General features: G+C 50.2%; 1 protein-coding gene across 3 annotated transcripts in view; it reads right to left on the bottom strand.

The window, feature by feature from the left end:
* Positions 1-25,680, bottom strand: part of HK1 (hexokinase 1) — a 125,320-nt gene that overhangs the window by 26,684 nt on the left and 72,956 nt on the right. For 2 of the 3 annotated variants that reach the window (XM_058696549.1, XM_058696548.1), the window contains 6 exons: positions 23,151-23,313; positions 11,870-12,018; positions 6,827-6,946; positions 3,837-3,932; positions 3,162-3,261; positions 2,867-3,050 (listed from right to left, as the gene is read on the bottom strand). In XM_058696549.1, coding sequence (XP_058552532.1) covers positions 2,867-3,050; positions 3,162-3,261; positions 3,837-3,932; positions 6,827-6,946; positions 11,870-12,018; positions 23,151-23,313 — 812 coding nt within the window. Of the gene's footprint in view, positions 1-2,866; positions 3,051-3,161; positions 3,262-3,836; positions 3,933-6,826; positions 6,947-11,869; positions 12,019-23,150; positions 23,314-25,680 lie in introns of those variants that run through there. The other variant, XM_058696550.1, reaches the window with a different exon arrangement.

The following is a 25,680-nucleotide window of genomic DNA, read 5'->3' as shown; positions in this document are numbered from 1 at the left end:
CTCTCTCTGCTTCTTCCCTGAGTACATGCATGCTCTCTTTCTCCCCCAAAATAAATAAGCTTAAAATAATAATAATAATAATAATAATAATAATGATATTAATAATAATAATAATAAATAAAAGGCCTTTATGTAAAGGCGATGAGCAATCAGCGATGAAAAACCACTCCTCCAGACCACCACTGATGATGTTGGTCCATAAATGGTAAGAGATGAGTCTTAGATATTCTAGAAGGTCACTCTAAAAAACTCAAACTTTCAAATAGGGCAGAAAACCCTAAACCTAAGCCACATCAAACCTCAAGAGAGTCTTGGGCCAGCCTGTCCTATCACACCGCCTTAATTTCCCCACCAGTCAAATGGAGCAGACACCTCTCCCCGACAAGAACCAAATTCTGGCATTTGCACAGAATAAGGAAGACTCCAAAACTTAGGCAAGGTACCTAGGAAAGAGCAAAAATTTGCTTTGGCAAAAAACTCTCTGGCCAATAGCCTATTTCCAGGAATATGTGATGTAACCCAAGAATCTATCACCTCTTTAGCATTGTTCTTAGCAAGACCCGACCTATGCTAACCAGTAAACAGGGAAACACACTGGAGAAGACTGACTTCACCCCACCCTTCACTATTCCACCCAACCACCTGTTTATTCACTACCCATCTCCTCCCCATCTAGCTACCTCCCCATATACCATCCATCCATCCATCCATCCATCCATCATCCATCCATTCTCCATTTCCCCATCTACCCATTCTCCATTTCCCCATCCACCCCCATCCATCCTTCCACCCATTCTCTATTTCCCCATTCACCCCATCCATCCATCCATTCATCTATCTATCTATCCATCCATCCACCTTTCCATCCTCACTCCTCCTCCTTAATCCACCACCCATCCATCCATCCATCTCTATCTATGCATCTACCCAACCACCATTCCAAAAATGTTTATCGCAAGGCAACTGTGAGCCCAGTTCACAGTTCAGCCTGGGGATACAGTTCAGCCCCTTAGAAAATTCAGAAATACTTCAAAATAGACGGCAGAGAAATCCAGGCTTCCACCCAAGCCACATGGGATCCCTGTGCTGAGGCTGAGGATACGGACCAGACATGGGCCTGGGTCACATCTGCTCAGTTATCACAGGTAACTGCCCTGCTCCCTGAGAAGGGTGACTTCTGATTAAATGATTGATAGTAACAACAGGTACGGGTACATAATCTCTGATCTGAAACCCCTGGGGTCACATATGCTTGGGAATGTGGAACCGTGAGAATTTTAGAGATGCACTGTGATACACAGGCACATATTACAGAATATCCCCAGAGGTACCTGAGATAATGATGTGATCAAGCACATCCACAGATCTCCAGTGAACTGTAAAGTAGGCACAGTAAACAGCTTCATGTCACATGGGGTCAGGTTTTAGTGCCTGTAAAGTTAGGTGAATGGACTGGGGGGGAAAAAAACCCTTTGGCTGCCAGAGCTCTGGAACAGGCTTCCTTTATCACCAAGCTGGTACCCCAGTCTCTGGATGCAGAGTTGATGTTCAACTCTGGATCTAAGAACCTGGCATTCTCTTTCTGAGAAACCTAGTTTATTCACCGCCACAATTACCAGTGGAGGGGGGCCGCCCACTTATGGGATTCCATTAATTCAGGTGGAATTGGGTGGAAAGCCCAATCATCCAGCCTGGGCTATGGGGATTTTTGGGTGATGGGTTTCAAAATGACAAAAGAACTCCCACTTCTCTCTGGCACAAGTTAAGGACTGCTAAGGGGTGCCTGGGTGGCTCGGTCAGTTAAGTGTCCGACCCTTGATTTCAGCTCAGGTCATGATCTCATGGTTTGCGAGTTCAAGCCCCACATCGGACTCTGTGCTGACAGCATGGTGTCTGCTTGAGATTCTGTCTCTCTCCCTCTCTCTCTGCCTTTTCCTTGATCGCATGCTCTCTCTCTGTCAAAATAAATAAATTTTTTAAAAATTATTAAAAGAAAAAAAGATAAGGACCGCTAAGCCAACAGGGTTGAACACCTGTCAGCGCACTGATAGCATCCGATCCCAGGATAAGGCTGCTGGGGGGTTGATCAGAGTGCTGCTAGCACAGGGGCATCGCAGAAAAACAGGGGCATATGCACTTCAGGAAGTAAGTAGCTCCTATCCAGAAATGCCCACACTAATGTCTGTCCTGAATAATGTCACTCATACCTCGGCAGCTCTCCAAGGCCAAAAATAACTTACCCAGTAAGTCTGATGCTCTTTATCAACTCTGACCCATCCGCCTATCCATGACATGGAAGAAGTTTCTCCCTTCTCCCGTCTCCCTAAGGTCTATATGACTCAAATAGTTTGCACTCACTCCTCTGCATAACCAACATTTACACGTGGGACATACCTCCCCAACTAGCTCTTAAGTACTGGACAGGAAGGTCCTGCTCTGTCCTCGGAGCCTAGCACAGAGCTCTCAAGAAGTAGCATCGAATGAGTGGACACTCACTCTCTCTGCTCAGCTGATACCCTGCTTACCTCATGGCCCCGCTCGCTCTGAGTGGCAATGCTAGTTTTCTACAGTGCTTCTGAACCTTAGCTTTCTGCGAGTGCTTCTGTATTTCTAATTTCCAAGATTTTTTAAGAGGACGCAATTAGAGTGTAATTAGACAAAGAGACAATCATTCAAAACGTGCTTTTAAAGCGGCAGTCGCCACAGCTGCATATCTATCCACAGAAGGAGTGACGGGTCCCGCAAATTTGCTGGGCGTCTCCCGTTGTGACTACCTGCCTTCTGCCCCTATCATCTCACAACCCACGCCTTTCGTTAAGTGTCCCCTAAGTCATGTGCACGAGTCGTCAGAAAAGGTGGGACTCACAGCTGCTTCCCAGGGTTGAGAGAGCCACGGTCTATCTCCCGGTCGAACTCGGTGCGGATGTCTTCGAGGGACCCATCGTCCCCAAAGGCCCCCCACTCCGTGTTGATGCACATCCTGCCCTCGTCGCCTTCCACCAGGTCAATGTGCCTCAGTTCCTCCATGTAGCACGCGTTGGTGCCAGTGCCTGGGAGAGAGAGACACGATCAGAAGGTGTGACCACCACAAAATCAGGAGACGAGGCTGTGCCCTCCGGACACACCAGCCGAAGGGACGGATGAGGAGGAGGTGACGTTACCAATGATGAGGCCGACTTCGCAATGCTGGTCGTCGTAGCCACAGGTCATCATGGTCCCCACCGTGTCATTCACCACAGCCACAATGTTGGCATCGTAGTCCTGGGGACACATGAGGGGGTGTCACCGTCCACTCTCGCATGGGAGTGGAGGTCACCAACCTTCAAGAGAGCGTGGCAAGAGAGCTCCTGTTTCCACCCCTGCTCCTGGGAGTGGCGCTGCTCTCGTTGCTGCCGGCACTCGAGTCGGCTGGAGCAGAGCGCGGTAATTACATTAGGGAAACTGCACAGTCATCTTAATTACCTGGCTTAAGAGTCTTTCCAGAGCGGATCTTGCGCACAGAGCCACAGCCCTCTACAAAGCACCGCACCACATCCGTGCGCTGACTGCCCTCGTTCCGTGCGCACCGGCGGCACCTGACCGCATCAGCTCCCCACACGGCCCAGCGCTCCCCCCGCCCAAGGGCCTGGCCCCTTCGGGCGGCACTTCGGAGACCCCTGCTTTGAGCCACCCCAACCTTCGGGGCCGCGGACCCCCACCGTTCATCTGCCTGGGTCTTCAAGACACCTACGTGATGCCTCAGGCCGGGCGCTCCTGCCCCGCGGAAGGGCCTGGTCTGTTTTAGATCACAGACTTCTCCCCACACTCCCCCACCTCCAGGCGGCCCCAAAAGTTACCCCGCGCTTTTTGATGGCTTTGTTAAGCAGCTTCACCACATCCATTCCCTCCACTCCGCTCGCTTTAAATTTCTTTGTCCAGGTGATCAGGATGGCCTGCAAAGGAGAGCAGATGGGGGTTGGACGAGGGCCAGCAGGCCTCCAGAACCCCCAGGTCCCCGGGGAGGCTGCTCAAGACAAGTGACAAAGCAGAGGCCCAGAGAGGACAAGCGGTTCAGCCAGACTCCATTTAAAAAGAGAACAAGAGAAATCCCGTCATTGCCTGATCACCCCTCCCCACCTGCAAGCCAGGTCCCGGCTTCCACACAGCCCCAGGGAAAGAGAGGCAGAGCCAAGTTGGGCAGGAAAACAAAATGCCAAGATAATCCTTGGCTACTGAACTTCTAAAGCCAGGTCCTAGAGACTGCAGGGGAATAGCGACTAAATTCGATGTATGCCTCGTCCCCGACTTGGGACTTTAACCCCCGTTTGGGAGCCGCAATACAATACGATCCATTTGTGCTTGTGGATTAATGGAGAGACATCAAAAAGGAGAGACAGCCAGCAGTCATTCACTTGGGAATGGAGAAGGGTCAGAATTTTACTTTTTACTTTGTACCTTTATATTATTTCAATAGCTTTACGTATTGCTCTCATATTCTTTTTAATCCAAGATACTGAACAAAAGAATACTTGTTATACTTGAGTGTTGTTCTCTGAAAGGAGAAAGCTGCCATACACGCGGCAGGGCTGGGAAGACTTGTTACTGCTCAGGTCCCGTGGGCCCCTGGGGGCTGGGATGGGAGTTTGCCTATACACAGGCTGCCCCGGCTCACGGCGAAAGCCACGCGGTCTGTAAGGCACACAGGAGGGTGCGTGTTTGGGAGAGTTTGTGGTTCTTTGCTCGGCAGCGGCCTGCTGCTAAGCCAGGCATTCCAAAAATCCCTGGACACTGCTTTCTTCCCCTCAATCCCAACCCCCAAGAGGCCTCCGAGAATGTTGCGGAAGGAATGCGGGGCTGGAAATCAGCAGGCGAGTCCTATTCTCACACCTCTGCCCGTTTCCTTGTGGGCAGCTCCCCGAATTCCTCTGAGAGTCACTTTGCTCACCTGTGGGACAAGGCAGCTGGTCTAGATCTGGACAATCTTGAAGATTCCAGGCATCCCTGAGGAGTGGGCACAGGCCCCCTGGATGGCTAATTAGTCTGCAGTCCACCGGCTTCTTGGCAGGCAGCATGGCCCGGCCTAGGAAGCCCTCCCCGGATGGGGGTCAAGGCCTGTGGGTAGGGGCCCTGCCTCTAGCTCCTCTGCCTGCAAAGCCCCTCTACCAGGCTATCTGCCCTGCTCTGGAGGGCTCTCTTGCTCTGAGGACATTCTCTCCCCCTTCTGCCATGCCTTCTTCCCGGGAAGATTGCACCTTCTGGGGGGCAGGCCCCATCTGCTCCCCGTTCTCTCCCAGGGCCTAGCCCCGCATGGGGATAGCACTTGGTCAATAGCCACCGGTGAACAAAGGAGCAAGCAAATGAGTCGCTTCATTCTCAAGCTGTCCCCCACCTCTCATGGTGGGAGGGGATGTCAACACTGTCTCTACCCGGGGGTGTGACTGTCAAGTCTCCACTCTCAGAAGCAAAGGGAAACTTAGTACCAACAACAGGCTTTGAGAAAGGTTTGGGAAGACACCCTAGAAGCGAAAGTGACATGAACACCTTGGAGGTGTCACAGGGCCAGATACCAGAGTCTAGAGTGGCCACCGCGGTCCTTTTGGAGACAGGAGGACAGCAGTGTTTCGAGGTCTTTAACTGGGGGGAGGGGGAGGGGGAGGGGGAGCAGGGACTAGGTGAGGGGGTGCCCAGGGATTCTGGTCCTAGATCTGCCATTAATAAGACCTGTGACCTTGGGAGGCTTCCTTTCCCATCTGAGGAAGGAGGGGCTTGGTCTACTGAGCTCTCAAGCCCCTTCTCGCTCTAACGTGACATAATTACACAAATCAGACAGACGGAAGGGCTCCAGCAGCATGACGCGGTGCCCAGGACAGGGCACTGACCCTACGGATAAAGAGGCACAGGGGAGCTGCCCAGGAGTGCGGAGGGCACCACAATGTTACCATCCTGCACAGGCTCTGGAGCCACACTAGTCGCTCCCCACAGCTAGCTCTGCCCACAGCTAGTCTGGGCTCTGCTCCCTCCTGGCCGGGTGGTCTTGGGCAGGTTCCTAATCCCTCCACACCTCAGTTTCCTCCATCTGTAAACCGGGAACCGTAAGCACTTCACTCACGGGGTGTCTGAAGATCACGTGTGTTAACTGTGACGTGCGCATCAGGACGGAGCCTGGTACCCGATGGCCCCTCCGGAATGTCAACTATCGGGGTCCCTGTTATAGGAGTCTGTTCACAGGTTGCCGTGTGTGTGTGTTCTGTCTCTCCATGAAGAAAAGGCACAAGGTCGCATCTACTTATTTTGTATCCCGGCAGTATGCTGAGGTACAATGGGGGCACGGAGTTATGCCGGAGTCCTTCCTTACTAAACAGGTAAATGAATGAATGAATGAATGGACAGCAAGGGGGTGCAACGATCCACCTGGAGGTCAGAAGGGGAACCAACAGCGTCTCTGGGCCCGAGGCGTGGGATCCTGACCAGATTCCCTGGAACCAGGATGGCCTCCAGGTAAACACCACGCGGTACATCTCTGACAGAAGGCTCGGCAGCCTCTCTCACTGTCACCAAACCTACCTTCCCTTCCTTCACTTGCTTGAGCTTCACAAATGTCTCTACTTACCTAATGGCCACAAACGCCATGATTTGTCTCTAGAAGTATGTAAATCACTTAAGTAATTGACAGATAAACACAAGATGGTGACCTCACATTAACTCCTACAAATGTTTCTATTTAAGAAAAATACGAGACATGCAGGCCATCCCGTGAGCAAAAGGGAAAAAGAATCGGGCCAAAGGGCTCATCAGCTTTCCCTCTTTAGGGCTTCTGTGGGGCCCACCAGTCCCAGCATGTCCTTACCTCGTCTATTTTGGACTGCCGACAAGGGAAGGAAAACGTGAATCCCACAGGTAATTTCTTGTCCTTGATTTTTTTTTTCTCCATGAAGTCTCCCAGGCACTCGGCGACGTGATCGAAAAGCTAAAGAAAGCGCAAGAGCAGTCAGGACGGGGACAGGGGACAGGGGACCGGGCATTTCAGGGAAAGAGGTAAACAATTCCCTCTGCAAGAGGGAAAAGAGCGCCGCTCTGGGAAAGCCGCACTGGCTGTGAAGGCTAGAGAAAGAGTCCCTTACAAGGAGACCTCCCTGTGGGCCAGCACAGCTCAGGAAGCGGTTCAAACCCTTTCATCGGGACCAGCCCGTGGGCGGTCATGGCCTGCCTACCTGGGCGCTGAAGAAATTTTAAAATAAGAGGAAATCACCTCACCCTCCAGAAGGCACAGGCAGTGGTCTCCATGGCCCCCTCCCAGGTGGGGCATTTTCCGGCCCCTTCCCTGTATCCTTATCTCCCGCCGTCTGTGTAAATTCCCAACACTACGGGAGGGTCACAGCCTCTAGCCCACCTGAGCGATTCAGCAATCTTCAGACGGTCACACTTTTACTCTTTCCTGAAGTATGATACGCACACGTGGAAAAGCGCACACATCCTTTAGGCGCAGAGTTCACGGATTCTCAAAGGCTCGCCCGCCTGTGTCACCAGCACCCAGACGCCTCCCTCACATCCCCTGCGGTCGCTGCCACCACCTAACCCCACAAGGGCAGTCGGCAGCCACTCTGACTTCCAGCACTCTGGATTCGTTGTGCTGTTTTTCTGTCACACATAAATGCAACAAGGACATGTTCTTTCACTTGACATTATGTGTCAGAGAATCGTCCGGGCTGAGGTGTGCCTTTAGAGGCCATTCGCTCTCAATGCTGCATAGGATTCTGTGGTATGAACACACCACAATTTGTTCAGTGGATTTTCGTTTTAGTTTGTCTGCTCCACAACACATTGCCTGGGGTAAACACACGCATCTTAGAATCCACTGGAAAGAACACAGAACGCTGTTTCCCTAGCCTCTGTATGAATACTGTCCATGATGGAAGGCTCACCACCTCTAAGCCAACCTTTTAGGATCAAATACCTCCCCTTGTCTCAAATGTATCCAGAATCAGGGTGGCTGGGTGGCTCAGTCGGTCAAGCATCCAACTCTTGATTTCAGCTCAGGTCATGATCTCACGGTTCAAGAGTTCGAAACCCATGTCGGGCACACTGATAGCGTAGAGCCTGCTTGGAATTCTCTCTCTCTCTCTCTCTCTCTCTCTCTCTCTCTCTGCCCCTCCCCTGCTCCCTCTCTCTCTCTCTCACACACGCGCACACACACACACACACTAAATGAATAAGCTTTAAAAAAATAAATAAATAAAATACAATGCATCCAGAATTGAATATAATGTTTCATGTGTGTTCTGAACACAGGAAAGCTTAGTGGAATGAAGAACCTCCCTTTTCCTTAGCTCTATACCTTCACTAATGTAATCAAAGTATACATACGCTCTTTGGGGCACCATGCCACAGTCTAGGTCACCCTCTGTCTTTTTCACATGGCTGTTATTACACTAGACCTCCCTCACGTACAGGATTGACACAGCTACAGAGCTTCTAGAAGGCCAGAAGAAGGCAGTGTTGGCAGAGCTAACCACATGGTCACAGGAAGCAACCCCAGCCCGTGTACCCAGACAAGGCTATCTTCCCAAAGGCTTTCCTTGCAGGGATATCCTTGAGAGGGGGCCAGAAGTCATTATTCCTATTCCCCAACTTCCCCCAGATGCTCCTGACCTAGGTCTAAATTCTGACTTTCCTGCCAGTGTAAAGGAAAACCTGCCGATTCTGATCTAGGAGCCTCTGTCCCTGAGTCACTATTACTCAGACGATGGCTGCAGCCAGTGAGTCCGACTAAAGAGACACATGACCACCTTCCCTGGAGAAGCCCAGCTAAGCTTCCTGCGACCTACATTTCCAAGTAATATAAACCCATTCCAAAGTCCGTCAGCAAGCCCCGCGTCATCAGCTGTCACAAGCTCCAGGCCCCCCTGTGGCCCTGAACCGAGTGGGCTGGGTGAGAGGAAGGCAGGCTGCAGGCAGGAAGGAGCAGGGAGAACGCAGGCTGCAGGAACGGATTCGCACGGGGGAGGCGCTGTAACCAGCTCCCAGATCCAAACAGAACACAGCCACCCCCAAGGGCTCTGTCGAGAAGGAAACGCCGCGGTTGTGAAACGCCCACAGTTCCAGGAGCCACAAGCCTGCTCAAAGAGACAGGAAGCCACCGCCACACTAAGTATGCTTGTGACCAACCAGGCGGGGAAGTTACCCGGCCTCGCTGGGCTCAAAATTTCAGGGTCTAAAAAGCACTATTTTCCCCCTCCTAACAACATGATCATGATTTTAAAAATCCCCACACAGAAATTCAGTTTCTCCAGTTGAAAATGGCAAACAATGACTAAAACAAGAATTTAAACATTTATCATTCAAAATTCCCAAAGCTAAGTGATGTTTTAAGAAAGGCTGCATTTATGCTTCCAGACTTATTAAAGCTTAAAGCTGAACTGAGCCTTTGGCAAACCGTGTGTGTGCGTGTGTGTGTGTGTGTGTGTGTGTGTGTGTGCATGGAGAGGAGGGGGAGAAAAAGATAAAGCAAATCTGGATGAGGGCATATAGGGGAGCTCTTTGTGCTTATCTTAAAACTTTTCTATAAGTTTACTATTATTCTAGATAAAAGTGTAAAACTCTATTTAAATTCCTGCACATTACAGAACGTGGGATCACAGCCCCACGAATTCAGGACTGTTCACAGACTGTGAGTCCGGACACAGTGGGGCCCCTGGCCTCCACCCTCCAGGCTGGTCAGAGATCAGAAAAATGGGCCACTAATACTTATTTCTAATTTCAAACCAAACTTCTGGAGGAGAATTTCCTGTTTCATCCCTATTCTCAACTGCCAACCTTCTTCTTCATCCCCTGGGCCCTCCTCCTTGCCCACAGCCCTCACTTTTCCTCACCATCAAAAACTCTCGATAAAGACAATAAAGACAAGACCCAGCTGAGGGTGTTCCACGTTGCTAAAACAGAAACATCTGGAGCCGGACTGGCTGGGTGCAGACCCCAGCTCTATCACTTATGAGCTGTGTGACCCAAGGGGCTGGTCACTTAACATCTGAGCCTCAGTTTTCTCATCTGTACAATGGGGAGAATGATGACATCTGCCCCAGAGGGTCACTGCGATGGCTAAAGGAGTCACTCCACGCAAAGTGCTTACAGCAGGGATGTGGACCTAACGAGCATCACGGAAGTATTGCTGTGAGAACACACGACTGTTACCACCATTATCACCGTTCTCGTCACCTCTTCTTTGCAGACCGTTTGAAAGGGGAAGAGGAAGAGACAGACAGCAGGAAACAAAGTGATCCTGGAGCTGAGAAGACGGAGACAGAGGCTGGGAGAGAGGAGGTCCTGCGGGCGCCGGAAGAAGGAAGTCACTGGGCAACTGAATATAGCCAGTGGGCACCCTCTTGACAAGCCTTGCTCCTCAAAGGTCAAGTCACACAGCACCAGGAATGTCTTGGCCCAGGGAGAGAGTCCTAATGGTGAGGACACCAAGCAGACGCGGCTCGACCCCGGGACATGGGGAACAGACAGTAAGAGGTTGGTGCTTGTCGCCAAGCGCAAAGAGCAGGACCCAAGGCGGGGCTGCGGGCCACCTGCACAAAGGAATAATGAGCAGCCACCGGGCGGGGTTCAGGGACCCAGCAGCTGGCAGCCCTCAGGCCCACCTCGGACGAATGGGCCAGTTTGTGCGGCCTAGTAGGGGAGGCACGGGCAGGGGAACCTCCAGGCACAGCCATCCGGTGAGTGATACACTCATTTCAGTAGCCGGCTGAGCAGCGGTTCATCTCTTCTGGCATCTTCTTCAATGCTCTCCCTGACATGGTCGGACAAGCTCTGACCCCAAACCCCCAGGAGCAGGTCAATGGCTGGGATTAGCCCTTTTCTCTCAGACCAAAAATAAAACACAACAAAAAAAACGGCAGGCAGCTTGCTCTAGGACCCACCCGCATTAATTCAGAAACAACACGGTCAAGAGGAGTCAAGAGGAGAAGGCTCCTGGGTCTCATCTCAAAGTCCAGCTCAGAACAAATGGGTTTTCTGGAGAACTTAGTCATGAACCTTGACGTGAACACACCCTTCCTAAAGCAAATATTTGGCAAGCTTTGAATACATATCCTGGGCAGCAGCCATGACTCAGAAGGCAAGCAACAGGCTGCAGGAGCCAGTATATCTACAGGCCCGTGGCAGGAGCGGCTCCCGGGAACAGGCTAATGGGACACCGAATGATGGAAAACCGTGACCACAGGGTCCTCGGTGAGCTAGGCCCCACCACTCACCACAACCAGACAGACGGGACAAAGGGAACGGGCCCTTCTGATCATGCCCACAGCCCCTTTGCCAGCTAAGGAAGGCAGCCCTTCCCAGGGGGCCCCATGAAAAGCAGGGGCCTCAGGTATCAAATGTGAGGGAAGGGGGTGGTGACATTCTGTACCAAGGACTCTTTAGGAGGCTATTAAATCCGGTAGCCAGGAGCCCCTGACTAGCCCTGGGGCCATGAACTCAAATGCCTGCTGCCACACAAGGTGACAGCCACACCCGGGGAGGCCTGGGCCCCTGGTGAGCTGGGTGAGGAGGCCAATGCCTTGGAAGAAGGGGCGTTTTCACCCATGGGCTCTGCTAAACCTGTGCTGGGGAGCCAACCCCAGGATCCTTAGAGAATGAACACATTTACCCACAGAGCTGCCGGGCTCCCTCCTCACACCTTCCACACTGTGCAAGTCCCAGTGACCCTCTCCCAGCCACCAGTTTACCCAGATGGTGGACTCTCTTTAGGTGATCACACCCTTCCACCCAAGAGCCCCTCTCCACGTGAATCTACAAGGGACTCCTTCCAGGAACTCAGATACCAATGCTTGGGGGTCTGGCTCCTGCATGGGAGCGCACTGGGGCTGATGGGAAGGGAGCGGGGACCCACCTGGCTTCCACTGCCGTGCACGATGTTCTCCGGGGTGTCATAAATCTCGGACTCCATGTGAACATTCTGGTTTTGCTCATGATTCACTTGCACCCTCAGAATTCGAAAGGAAGACCCGCCAAGATCCAGGGCAATGAAATCTCCCTTTTCTGTTTAGGGAGACAACAGGTATCGCATCAGGTTCACGTCACAGGAAGACCCCGCACTTTTGCCAGCTTCTCGACAGGGTCTGCATCCCCCATGCAAACCTCATCCAACCACTGCCCTGGCTGGAAAGTGGGCCAGGGAAACCCTCCCAGCCTGGCATGCAGCAGGCCAGCTCCACGCAGAAGAACGCAAGTGCTGAGCTCTGTACAAAGCCTCGCTCCAGCTTCTCTAATTCCCTATCCTTCCTCCCAGACAGCACTGTTACCTATAAAATAAAAATAAAAACAAAAACATGGGGCGCCTGGGTGGCTCAGTCGGTTAAGCATCCGACTTCGGCTCATGTCATGGTTCATGAGTTCGAGCCCCACGTCGGGCTCCGCGCTGTCAGCACAGGGCTTGGGATTCTCTCTCTCTCTCTCTCTCTCTCAAAATAAACTTAAAAAGAATTTTTTTAATTAAAAAAAAATAAAAACAGTATTTCAACTCAGAGAAAACCCCACATCTGAGGTCCACCCCATGCCTTGAGTTCCTTCCACGTTATGGAGTTCACACCTCCACTTATTCCCCTGAGGGATTTTTTTTTTTTAATTGTGGTAAAATACACGCAACATAAAATTTACCACTGCAACCATCCTTAAGTAGCATTAAATACAACGTTGTGCAACCATCACCTCCATCCATCTCCAAAACTTTTCATCACCCCTAACAGGGTCCTGAAGCTCTAGAACCATTAAACAGTCACTCCCCACTCCCCATCCCCTAGTCCCTGGTCACCACCTCTCTACCGTCTGTCACTACAGATTTGCCTCATCTAAAGATCTCACAGAAGTGGAATCACAATACTTGTCCTTTTGTGTCCAGCTTATTTCGCTCTGCATAGTGTCTCAAAGGTTTATTTTGTAACAGGTATCAGAGTTTCCTGCCTTTCTGAGGCTGACATTCCATTGTATGTAGCTACGTTTGTTTATCCATTCACCCGGCAGTGGACATTTGTATTGTTTCTACCCAGGGAATGTTTTTAGCAGAAGTCCCTCTTCGTCACTTAAGAGTAACTGGCTTGATATAGTTACATCCCTCAGGTCCGATGTGTGTAGTAACTGGTGTGTGCCTGTCTTGCAGATGATAAGACTGTGCACTGAGCCCACCAGACAGCAGCAAGGGAGGTGGCATGGGAAGGGTCACAAACCATTAAGCCACCATCTAACTTTCTCTACCCTGTTTCTCATTAGTAATTCTCACACACACTTCCAAAATATCGGTTAAAATCTGTTAATTTTATTACGGATCCCCACTGTCCTAATGTATATTACACCAGGGGGGACAGCCACCCCTGCCATCCTGAGCCCCACTGGTCCCCTAAAGTCTCAATCCTATAGCAGTATAAATACAAGGCTGCTTGGGATCTCATTTTCCTGGGGAAGCATCCATAATACTCCATTTTTAGGTAACAGCACTATGGAGATATAAATCACCTTACAATTCACCCACTTAAAGTATGCAATTCAATGGTTTTTATTTTTTTTAATGTTTATTTATTTTTAAGACAGACAGAGAGTAAGCAAGGGAGGAGCAGAGAGGGAGACACAGAATCTCAAGTAGGCTCCAGGCTCTGAGCTGTCAGCACAAAGCCTGATGCGGGGCTTGAACTCACAAAATGCAAGATCATGGCCTGAGCTGAAGTTGGACACTTAACCGACTGAGCCACCCAGGCGCCCTTTCAATGTTTTTTAGTATATCCAATTATACAACCATTGCCACAAACCAGTTTTAGAATGCTTTCATCACCTCAAAAAGAAAATCCTTTACTGCTTCTCAAGCAAGCCCCTCTCTCCCCATTGTCCTAAACAACCATTAATCTACACTCCGCCTCCACAGATTTGTCTTTTCTGGGCAGTTCCTGCGAATGGAATCCCCACAGTAGGTGGCCTCTTGTGACCAGCCTCTTACACTTAGCAAAACATTTCTAAGGTTCATCATGTTGTCACATGGCCAAATAATAATCCACCGTATGGATGTACCTCATTTCATTTACCCATTTGTCTGTTGATGGGGTTGTTTCTACCTTTTGGCTATCACAAATAACACTGCCATGAATATTTCCGCACGAGTTCTTGTGTGGCCCTGTCTTTATCTCCTTTGGGTATACACCTAGAAGAAGGGTTGCTCTGTCAAATGTTTAACTTTCTGAGGAACCATCACTGGTTTCCGAAGCAGGTCCACCAGCTTCCATCCCACCAGTGATACGTGATGTTTCCAATTTCTCTACATCCTCAATATTAATTATCATCTTATTTTATTTTGACTTGCATGTCCCTGGCTAATGACAATGAGCACCTTTTTTTCAGGTGCTTCTTGGCCATTTTTCACCTTCTTTGGAGAAATGTCTATTCAGATCCCCTGGCTTGTTTGAAAACTTGGGTTGTCTTTTAAGTGTTGAGTTGTAAGAGTTCTTCATGTTCTAGATGTGAGCACTATCAGATACATGACTTGTAAATATGTTCTCTCATTCTGTGGGTTGTCTTTTCACTTTTTTGATGGTGACTTATGAAGCATAAAAGTTGTTCCTTTTAACAAAGTACAACGTATCTATTTTCTTTTGTTGGTTGTGCTTTTGTGGTCATATCTGAGAAGCCACTGCCAAATCCAGGGTCACAGAGATTCGCAACTAGGTTTTCTGCTAAGAGTTTTACAGTTTCAGCTCTTAAATGTAGGGATTTGACCCATTTTGAGTTGATTTTTCTCTATAGTGTGAGGTAGGGGTCCAAGCTACTTCTTTTACATGTGGATATCCAGTTGTCCCAATGCCATTTGCTGAAAAGATTGTTCTTTCCTTCATTAAACAGTCTTGGCACCTTTGTCAAAGATCAAAAGACCAAAAAAGGGTTTCTGAACTCTCAATTCTTTTTTTTCCCCCAATTTTGAGACATAAATGACATACTGAACTCTCGATTCTGATCCACTGATCTATTATCCTGTGTCAGTACCACTAACGTGGCTTTGTAGTAAAATCTGAAACCTGGAAGTAAAAGTCCTCCAACTTGGTTCTTTTTCAAGATTGTTTTGGCTATTCTGGGTACCTTGGGGTTTTTTATTTTATTTTTTAAGGTAATAGTTAAAAAAAAAAAAAAAAGCTTGTATTTGATGCACGTTTGTATCTGATTCCACCAACCTGTAAGCTGACACGCTGCTCTATTTCTGGAACGTAGAACGGTGTCTGACACACGGTAAGAGCTCAACAAATACTTGGACTAATGCGGGTGGGAAAGGAGTCAATGAACGAACCAAATGGTTGAATTTTCACCATTCTTACCCTTCCAAGTTCCTGGAGGGGAAAAAACCTGGGCTTCTGTGCGTCTATCCATGGCACCCAGGGGAGCTCAATAAATGCTTGGTAGCTGCTTGATCATGGGGGCTGGTGGCCCAGTCATCCATTCATTCATTCATTCATTCACTCAAGGCACCCCTGCTTATTGTTCATCAAGCACAAAGCAGTGATGCGCCACTGGTTGGCTGGTTTCTCAAATAACAGAATTACGGAGAATTATTCGTCTATATCATACAATTCATCCATTTTCTTTTTTTTTTTTAAGTTTTTGTTTTCATTCCAGTTCTTTACAAGTCACCTGTTTTAAAGTGTAGAATTCAGTGGTTTTTAGTATATTTACAGAGTTGTGCAACCATCACCACCATCTAATTTTAGAACATTTTCAGCATCCCCAAAACAAACTCTGTACCCACGAGCAGTCACTCTCCACTTCCTGCCAACACGTCTTATCCACCAACAACCATGAATCTGCTGTCTGCCTCTACAGATGTCCCTACTCTGGACATTTCATATCAACAGGTGGTCTCTGGTCGATGCTCCTTTCACCTACTACACATGACTTGCTTTCAAGGCTCAACTGTGTTGCAGCAGGTATCAGCACCTCATCCCTTTCTATGACTGAATTATAGTCCATAATGTGAATATACCACACGATGCCACTGGTCTTAAACTGCTTCTATGGTCCAAAGGCAGCTTCTACGGTCCAAAAGCAGGTCCCAAGGGAGAATGTGGGAAGTAGGGGGTCACAGATTTGTAGGGAATTCTGACCCTGACTTTGTGGGTTATTCAAATCAGCTTACAATTTCCTTTGCTTCTTCTTTTTTTTTTTTTTTAAGGTTTTATTTTTAAGTGATGTCTACACCCACCGTGGGGCTCGAACTTACAACCCCGAGATCAAGAGTCATGCACTCTACCTACTGAACCAGCCAGGTGCCCCTGTTTATAGAGTTGTCTTACAGCTCCCATCAGAACCCTAACCCCCATGGTGCTCACTGCTACCCAGTTAAAAAAAACTGGCTCCAGCATGAGGTAGCTCCTCCCTGGAGGATGCATCACTAGAATATCGAAAGTACTTTATTTTAGCCTCAGTTAACATGCATCGAGCCTTTCCGCACTCCAGGTGTTAAGCGCTTCATACGCATCGTTTTAAACTCCCTCAAGCCTATGCGGTGGGTACCGCTGTGATATCCCCACTTTGCAGGTAAGCAAGTAAAGGCTGGGAGGGGTTAGGGGATTAGCCCGAGCACCCAGCCGGTAAGCGGCAGAGCCAGCACGTGAATCCAAAGCTCAGATTCATAACTATTGGTTCAAACCGCCTGCTGGACAGACCTCGTGGACGAGGATCCCCACGGCTGACGACAGTGGAGTGAGGCTTTAGCACAGTAAGAATGGCTACCTTTCTTGCTGGGGTTCCTCAACATCCATGACTCCTTGCAGCTTTTGGTTTTGTTCTGCTTTGTTCTTACACGGATTTTTACATCGTAACTTACAAAAAGAAATAGCATGACCAATTTTTCGGTCGCTGGCCTGGTCACAAGTCTCATTTTCAGCTGACTCAGAGTCCTACGTGAAAGCAGGTTCTTGCGCTCAAGTTCCAGGTGTCTGTGGGGGGGGGCTCCTGTTTATTGGTGTCAGTGTCAACACAGCAGGTAAGAACTCTGAGCCCCTGATGCAGGAAGGGGTCAGGTTTCAGGCAGCAGCTCTGCAGGACCCAGACCTGAAGCTTTTCAAGCAGGATAAGTGAAAATGACCTCGCTGCCGATAAGATAATCCGGGAGGAATCTGGTCTTAGGGCACATAGGGCTGGGCCCCACTTCTGCAGCTCTGCCCCATCCCAGCCTCCCACGGTGGTCTGTCCACCCCAGCTCTCAACAAGCACAGGTCAACAGGGCCCCAGGAGGTTAGGGTCAGAGACGGCAACCAGAAAAGGTGGCCTTGAGATGTCAAGCCAACACTCAATACTGGACACTCAGCACACCTGCAAGCGGGAGATTCGGGGGGGGGGGGGGCGGGGGGGGGCCTTTCTCTGAAGGCAGTTTACAAGGGGTCATTGTCAAGCCCAGTGCAGTTCCCGATCCTTCCCTGAGCATGACCCCGGTTCCAGGGTGTGTTTATGATCGCTAAAACAAATGGCAGCTGGCACCTCCTTCTGTAAATCATATTTGCAGCTCAGGCGACACGGGACAAATATTAACTCATCTTCTCGGTGGATGGAGAAGGAAGCTCCAACCCATCCAGCTGAACGACCTGCTCGCGGTTACCCCTTTGGCAAGGCCAGAGCCCCTCCCTTTCCTCGGCGGCTCATATACTTGCAAATATATTTGACGCCCATTATCTTTTACGTGTATATGTCTTATCTTCCTCAGTTGGATGATCAGCAACTTGAAGCCAAGGGCAATACTGAACAGGCTAACTTCCTTCCCCCAGTGCTAAGTCTTGCACACAGCAGGCCACCAGCGTTTGCTGCTAGTTCAAAAGAACTGCCTGGGTCAAATGCATGTCTGTTTGGTCCTATTCTCTGCCAGACAAAAGACACCCCGGAAAGACGGCATCAGCTGGGAAGGGCCTTCCCAAAGAACTCTTACAAAGTTACTTAGGAGATGGCAACCATGTTAAGGAGGACGAGGACCCACTGTTAACGCTCATGGTGGTTTGCAGTTTCCAAAGCACTTCCACTTGATCCTCCACAGCCCTGTGAGGCAGGGAAAGGAGGCTTATCGTGCCCATTTTACAGATGAGGAAACAGGAGGCTTAAAGAAGTTGACTCCTCGAAGGTCAGACAGATAGTAAGCAGCAGAGCCAGAGATTAATCCAGTGTTCTGGACTTTTCGCCCTCTTTAATTTCAAGTTTTTTAATGTTTATTTTCTATTTTTGAGAGAGAGACAGAGTGCGCGCGCGCACATGAGTGAGAGAGGGGCCGAGAGAGAGGGAGACACAGAATCCGAAGCAGGCTCCAGGCTCTGAGCTGTCAGCACAGAGCCAGACGCGGGACTCGAACCCAGGAACTGTGAGATCATGACCTGAGCCGAAGTCGGACGCTTAACAGACTGAGCCACCCAGGTCCTCCAGTTCAGCTTCTTTTTATAGCACCGGGCTTCACTCCAACTACCTCTTCAAATCTTTGGCCTCAACCTTACTTCCTGCCCCTGCTGCCTCCTACCTGCAACTTCTTCCCACACTTCCCATTCCCACTGAACCCAGGAGAACCACTCTTCCAGAGAAGGCTCATTAAACAAAGCATCTGAAGGGTCCCCTGGCAACTCTCCACTTTATAATGACTGCCATTATTCCCCGCACATCATGGGAAACAAACATGGGGACAGATGTCTCTCTCGAGCCCAGGCCTGCACTGGATGGAGAACAGGGCAAACAGAAACCCCATCTTCATGAAATGCCCACCTTTGCCCTGCCGAACAAATTGAGCCTGTACGTGAGATACAAGGGCTTTCCCTCCTGGTCTGCAATCCAGCTACTTGATGGGAGTTCTACACCTTTATCAAAAACCCACCAGAATGCTACACATGCAGATTTCACAGAGGGAGAGTGTTTCTGAGATGATCCAATCCTCTTTCCAGAGAAGGGAACAGAGACAGAAAGCTAAGCAACGGCCCAAATGCCATGGGAACAGAGAGAGTATTTTCTTTCCTTTGACCAGAGAGTAGTCCTATGTATACCTGGGGGTCCAAAAAATTAACTGTGAACACACCACAAATCAAAGATTTTCTAACTTATCCTTTGGGTAAAGAGCCTGCTTGGAACCAGGAGGCAGAAAGAGGGAAATATATTCAATTCAATTTACCCTCAAAAGCCTTGCAATCAAATTGGTATTTTTCCAGTATCCTCACTAATAAATAAGAAGAGAAAAAGGGGAGGTTTCATGAACGAGACACAGAGTGAGCCAGAACTTCTGAGGGAAGCTAGACACAGAGGGCCAGCTATCCCCGGGACTGGCAGCTCTGAAAAGGGACTTCTGTTTAGCTAAGTCACCAAAGTAAAAAGGCTCCAACAATATCTTCCTTCTTTTAAAAAAAAAAATTTTTTTTAATGTTTATTTTTATTTTTGAGACAGAGAAAGACAGAGCATGAATGGGGGAGGGGCAGAGAGAGAGGGAGACACAGAATCGGAAGTGGGCTCCAGGCTCTGAGCCATCAGCACAGAGCCCAACGCGGGGCTCGTACCCATCGACTGTGAGATTACGACCTGAGCTGAAGTCGGACGCTCAACCGACTGAGCCACCCAGGCGCCCCAGGATCTTCCTTCTTTTATTTATTATTCATACCTTTTCTATTCCAGAAAGGATACACGGCAGCTGAAAGCCACTTTAGGGTTTAAAAAAAAAAAAAAAAATTAACGTATAGATTACTGAAGGGCAATTAAAGAAAAACCACTGCCCATAAAAAGTGTCCAAAGGAGAAACAAATAATAAAAATGTGCCGATACATTTCCAAAAAAATCAGCAGAGTTTCGAGACACTGCGTCCAGTCCCCCAGGGTCAAGGTCAGCAGGAAAAGGAAAGGTTTGTTTCTCCCTTTGACTTGGAAGTCACATCACCCTGAACAGGCAGGGGTGTCTCTCCACCTCGCTGAGTCCAATTTATCCCTCAGTGGTTTGGGATTACCGCTAATTCTGTCGCTGGCTAATTATACAGATGAAGCAGTGATTAACATTTAAAAAGGGAACAGCGCTGTGGTTTACTATCCAGGAGACCCGCTTTCTGGCTACTCCAGGGGACCTCCTGGTTCTTGGTTGATAAAGGACTGCAAGGGAGGTGACAGCGGAGCACTTCTGTCACAAAGGGGCAAGGAGTGGACTGGGGTCAGGTACGCGAGGCCTTGGCATCAATGTCAATGCCTGTGTGGGGCTGTGGGGTCCGTTTCAAAGGCAGTGTGGGCCCCAGGGCATACGAACTGAGCCCAACCATGAATACAGTTATAAGGAGAAAGGCTACAGGATGTGTTAGGGCTGCACTGTGTCCTCCAAAAAGATACACCGAAGCCCTAACCCTTGGGACCCGGAAATGAGACCTGATTTGGAAACAAGGTCTTTGCAGATGTAATCAGGTTAAGATGAGGTCCTTAGTGTGGGGCCTAATCTGACCGGGATCCCTGTAAGAGGAAAATGCCATGCAGTGCCACAGGCAGGGACTGGAGAGGCAGGGCTGCCAGCCCAGGACTTGCAGGTCTGCTCGAAGGACTGCCTGCCACCAGCAGAAGCCAGAAGACAAGGGGTGGGGGCAGGGCTGGACGGGTGAGGCAGGGAGAGGTGCTGAGTGCAAATGGGCAGACATAGGCCCCGCACAGGAAGGGGGGCCTCGTCCCTCAGGACTTTGGTTTCACCTCCTTGTCCTTCAGTTAGCACTTCTCAGAGGCCCTAAACAGTTGGCCCCGTCCACACTGGAGAACAGAGAGACTCAAAGGGAGGTATGGGGCCCAGGCTGCTGGTTCCCATGGAACAAACCCCAGGACTGCATCCCCCCGCGTGGCATACTACCTACCACACGTGTCATCGCGCTTAGGACACTGCCGTCAGACGCATCATTGTTTTACGCAGCACGAAGAAAGAATGAACACCGCCAATAATGCTTTCTAAGTTGCAACGACAGCACAACGCACCGCTGGTTTCGGAGACATTGAAATTAAAAAGTGTCTCAAGACAGATGAAATACAGAAGAGAAGATCAAAGGTGAGGGGAAAGGCAGGTAAGCCAGGTTAAACAGATTGCTTTCCTGCAGGACTGCTCAGGGCCTTAAGCGTCTTGGCAACCGTTAGGAGCGTCTGAGAGAGGGCTGCACAGTGTTTTTCCCACCCGAGTCTGAATTCTGGGCCTTATTTTGAAAAGTCGCTGATGGGGGCAAACGGCTAGATCTCAAGCATAGCTGGATCACCCTTTAAAGACCCTCCAGTCCGGAAATGGTTTCTGAAAGGGTGAGGGAGAGCACTGCCTGCTGACATTCGGTCCTGGAATGACATATGGTCCTTGGATATGTTAGCCCTGGGCCAGTCACATGGGATCAGGTGCCCTGTGGGCATCAGGTATCCTTCTGAGCTCTCCCAAGCACAGTCAGAGCAGCAGCCCTCGGGGACTGCCCACACCCCCCGTTACCTCCCCTCCCTCTTCTTTGAGCTGGAAGCAGGCACAGCCATGCCTCTCCCACAGAACTCCACTAACCCTGGAAAGGCTCAATGCTCCCAGATGTGGGTGCCATCCGGAGCTGGGAGAAAGCAGGAGCGAACCACAAAGCCAGAGCTATCAGAACAAAACCCAGGGCCTACCACAGTCCCATCACTGAGGACCAGAATTTCTTCAGTCATTATTTAAAGGTCAAAACTGCTGGTACCAACACCTCAAGGAAAACAAGAAGACGGAGGTGGAATGGGATTCAAATAGGAAACGCAAGAGATCCGAATGCCAATGTGTACAGGAAGCAAGCCCCACCTGTGGCCACAGAGCAGAGCATCCACCCTTCATCAGCAGCCGAATCTCATTCGGGACTTCTAAAGAGCCCTGCAGGCACAGGGGGCCTTTCCCACTGTGCCGAGTCTGCTCCGACAAGCTGTGCACCTGCCCGTCCTTTGTGAACAGCAACAGCAGCTTTCCTGACATCCACGTTGCAGGCTGCGTACTAGAGGCTCCAAATCGAGGCTTTCAATTCACCTCCAGGGGCGCCTGGGTGGCTCAATCAGTTAAGCGTCCGACTTCAGCTCAGGTCATGGTCTCGCGGTCTGTGAGTTCGAGCCCCGCATCGGGCTCTGTGCTGACAGCTTGGAGCCTGGAGCCTGCTTCGGATTCTGTGTCTCCCTCTCTCTCTGCCCCTCCCCCACTCACAGTCTCTCTCTCTCCTTCAAAAATAAAAAATAACATTAAAAAAAAAAATTCGCCTCCAGAGCAGGGCAGAAACAGCAGGCGTGTGTGAGGACCATGGTCTCGGGGTGTGTACTCACAACCCCCAGAGAAACTTGACTTCCCCACAATCTCTCTCCCTCTCTCGTACACAGGAGGTAAGCCCCAGGCTAGAGCACAGAACGCCACTCAGAGAAGGATTCCCATGGGTGTGCCAAGCTGGGCCAGGCCCAGCACCCGTCCCTGCCAGACAGAACAGCCTCCACCGAGCATGCCAAGCTGTGCCCTCCCAGCCTCCACTCTGCCAAGCACAGGAGTTAAGGCCACTGCTCCGGGGAAGGGGTACTGACAATCCACAGGGAGCTCCCAACTCCCCCTTGTGGGACATGAACCACATAGATGCACACTGACAGGGGAATTTTTTCCTTCAATTCTACCTCCCCTCGACACTTCTCTGCTTTAGGGGCTCCCTTGATTTAGCATCTAGAAAAATTTTTTAGATGGGGACTTGAATCTCCCCACCTGGCCACTGGGATTGCTACTTCTCTGAAGGGAGGTCTTGGTGCCCTGATGAAGAGATTTTCCTAAAACGAAAATTTAGGAGCCTTTCATGTTCTAGAGACAAAAAGCAACCCACACAGCATCTGTAAGATCCACATACACTGCGCCTTCCTATCATAAGCCACTAGACTGTCAGTCCAACGAGGGCAGGCAGGCCAGCCTTGTCCAACCACGGTATCCCCAGTGCCTGGCACATGGTAGGTAGGCGTACGTTAGATGGATGGATGGACAGATGGATGGATGGATGAACGGATGGATGGGAGAACAGACGGAGGAATGAACGAATGAATTCATTAATGAACAACTGAGTGAAGGAGTAAATGAATGAACAAATGAATAAAAGTAGGAAGGATGTCTTCACAGAGAATTCAGCCCTCACAGCCCAATCTCTGGGTGAGAGACTCACCTGAACCATCAGGAATAGACCTTACAAATGTTGGCAACATCTTCACTGTGGCTGTTGGATTAAAATCCCGGGAGAGGCCATTCTTCATCTCCTTCTTGAACCGAGTCATGATATCTATCAGCGTTTCGTCGGAGAGCCGCATGGCATAGAGATACTTGTCAATCTGGGGGGAGGATGAGAAGGAAGGAGAGTGAGGTCAAGGCTGAGGCACCCGCTTGTCTAAGACAATCCAGATCCCACAAACTCTGACCACATGATGGGAAGTCATTCAAATGCCATCAGCCATGTTGCTCAGAGCAGTCCTGCAAATGCACTGAGCCCCAGGTCTTCCTCCACATGACTCCTTCCCTCTGTGAAAAGTGGCTGGCCCGTCCTCAAATGGATAGTAGTGTCACAGAGATTAAGAACGAGGGTGCCAGAGCCAGCCACACAGGGTTCAAATCCCAGCACCATCACTGAACGGCTGTGTGAATTTCCATTTCCTCAACTGAAAAACTGAGATGATAAATAGAGCCTCGCTCACAGACGTGAGTTTTAAGATCAGATGAAATGGAGGTGCTGTGTTCTGAGAACACAGAGGCTGCCCAGTAAACATCAGCTGTTGGCGTTAATGGGGGACAGTGGTGCTGGTGGGTTTCCTTGGGCATGATTTCTAGGTAGGTGGAAACAGAGGCCAAAGGGCTGGAATCCTTCAGGACATGGGGCAGCAAGCCCAGAGCAGAGAGACCTCAACCCCACCATCCCCAGAAGGTATGGAGACAACCCGCAGGCTCCCATGCCCATGGGCCAGGGCCAACGTGACCATATGCCCAAGTCCTTCCAAGTACTGACCCAACCTGCTGCCCTTCCTGGGCTCCCCATTCTCCTCAAAGTTACAAAGCTCCTAACCTCACGCTCCTTGAAGTGTCTGTCACCAGTTGTTCTTCCTTCATAGTACCTTCCCATTTATTCCCTCAAAAAGTATTTATCGGGCACCTCTGATGTCCTCAGCTCTAAGTCGCCTTATCCCACCATTCATTCTTTCGGTGACTCTTTGGCAATACGAAGCCCTGACAGCCATGTGTCTGGACTCATTCCTGATTCCTGATTCCTCAGTCACTCACCGTAATGGTTTTCCATCCTCAGTCTCCCTCCCTCCCAACCCATCCTGTATGCCACTGCCACATCCACCTTCTTGAAATGCGACCCTAGGGGCGCCTGGGTGGCGCAGTCGGTTAAGCGTCCGACTTCAGCCAGGTCACGATCTCGCGGTCCGTGAGTTCGAGCCCCGCGTCGGGCTCTGGGCTGATGGCTCGGAGCCTGGAGCCTGTTTCCGATTCTGTGTCTCCCTCTCTCTCTGCCCCTCCCCCGTTCATGCTCTGTCTCTCTCTGTCCCAAAAATAAATTTAAAACATTGAAAAAAAAAAAAAAAAAAAAGAAATGCGACCCTGGTTGATTCATTCTTTTGCTCAAAGCTTTGCAATGTCCTCCCACATCCAAGGCACCCAACACTCTCCAGGTGTGGCTTCATGCTCTCTCAACTCTGGCCTAAACACCTCCACCATTCCTGGTGGGTCCCTGGGCTTTCCCACTGCAAAGCCCTTTCTTCTCTTCCCAGCTATCTAAATCTCACCTATCCTTCCAGGTGCAGATCAAATCTCAGCTCCTCCTGCAGATGTTGGGGTTCCTCAGACTGGCGAGAACCCCTCCCTCGGCACTGATCTCTCTGCAGAGCATAGCCTGGACCCTAGCTTTCTGCACCTGTCACCTTTACAGCGTCTGCTCCATTCACCTTGACCTCCCAGTGCCTTGCACGCAGCCTTGCACACAGAAGGCTTCCGGTGGGTGGAGAGACAAGATTTATGACCCAATGAGGCTGAAAAGACCTTGATGCTTATTTGTTTCTGAGAATGGCATCTCGTGCTCACTTTGCAGGGTGGCTGGAAACGTCCTGACTCAAGGACATGGAGTCCCCAGCCCTAGGTCATTTCTGCATATTTTGGGCCTGGACAGCCTTCTTCTCACTCTGGTCTCCCTGCCTTGTTCTCCCCCAAGCCCTGCCTGTCTCCTGCCTCACGAACAATCAGGACATTGGCAGGAGTCCCCCAGTGTCCTCTGCGGCCAGAGACAACCCTGCCCCCACCCCCACGCCCAAGCTCTTCTATAGCAACCACTTTCTCCTTTCCCCTTTGTGATAACAGCAATGCAGGTCGGAGCAATCAGAAACCACAGAGAGCTAAAGTAGAAATTGCCAGAATCCCGGCCCTAGGAGGAGACACACTCTGTTCTAGCCTCAAGGCTGGCACTGGATCGGCTGTCACGGCACCCACAGTCTGGAGGGGGAGAGGCAGTCACGATACAAGTGTGTGTGAGCAGCCACAGGAGCACTGAGGGAGGCTACTGAGAAGGCTTCCCGGAGGCGTGATGTCGGAGTGCGCACCCAGGCACAATCAAGGGCATGTGTGCAGGCTAAAGGCAAGGGAGGGGGATTCGTGCAAGGCACAGAAATAAATTCAGTGTGGATCGAGCACAGTGTAAAAAGTGAGGCAAC

This window comes from Neofelis nebulosa, chromosome 13 (genome assembly GCF_028018385.1).
Source record: "Neofelis nebulosa isolate mNeoNeb1 chromosome 13, mNeoNeb1.pri, whole genome shotgun sequence".
NCBI lineage: Eukaryota > Metazoa > Chordata > Mammalia > Carnivora > Felidae > Neofelis > Neofelis nebulosa.
Note: the sequence above shows the minus strand (reverse complement) of the source record. Positions and strands in the feature narration are given on the sequence as shown.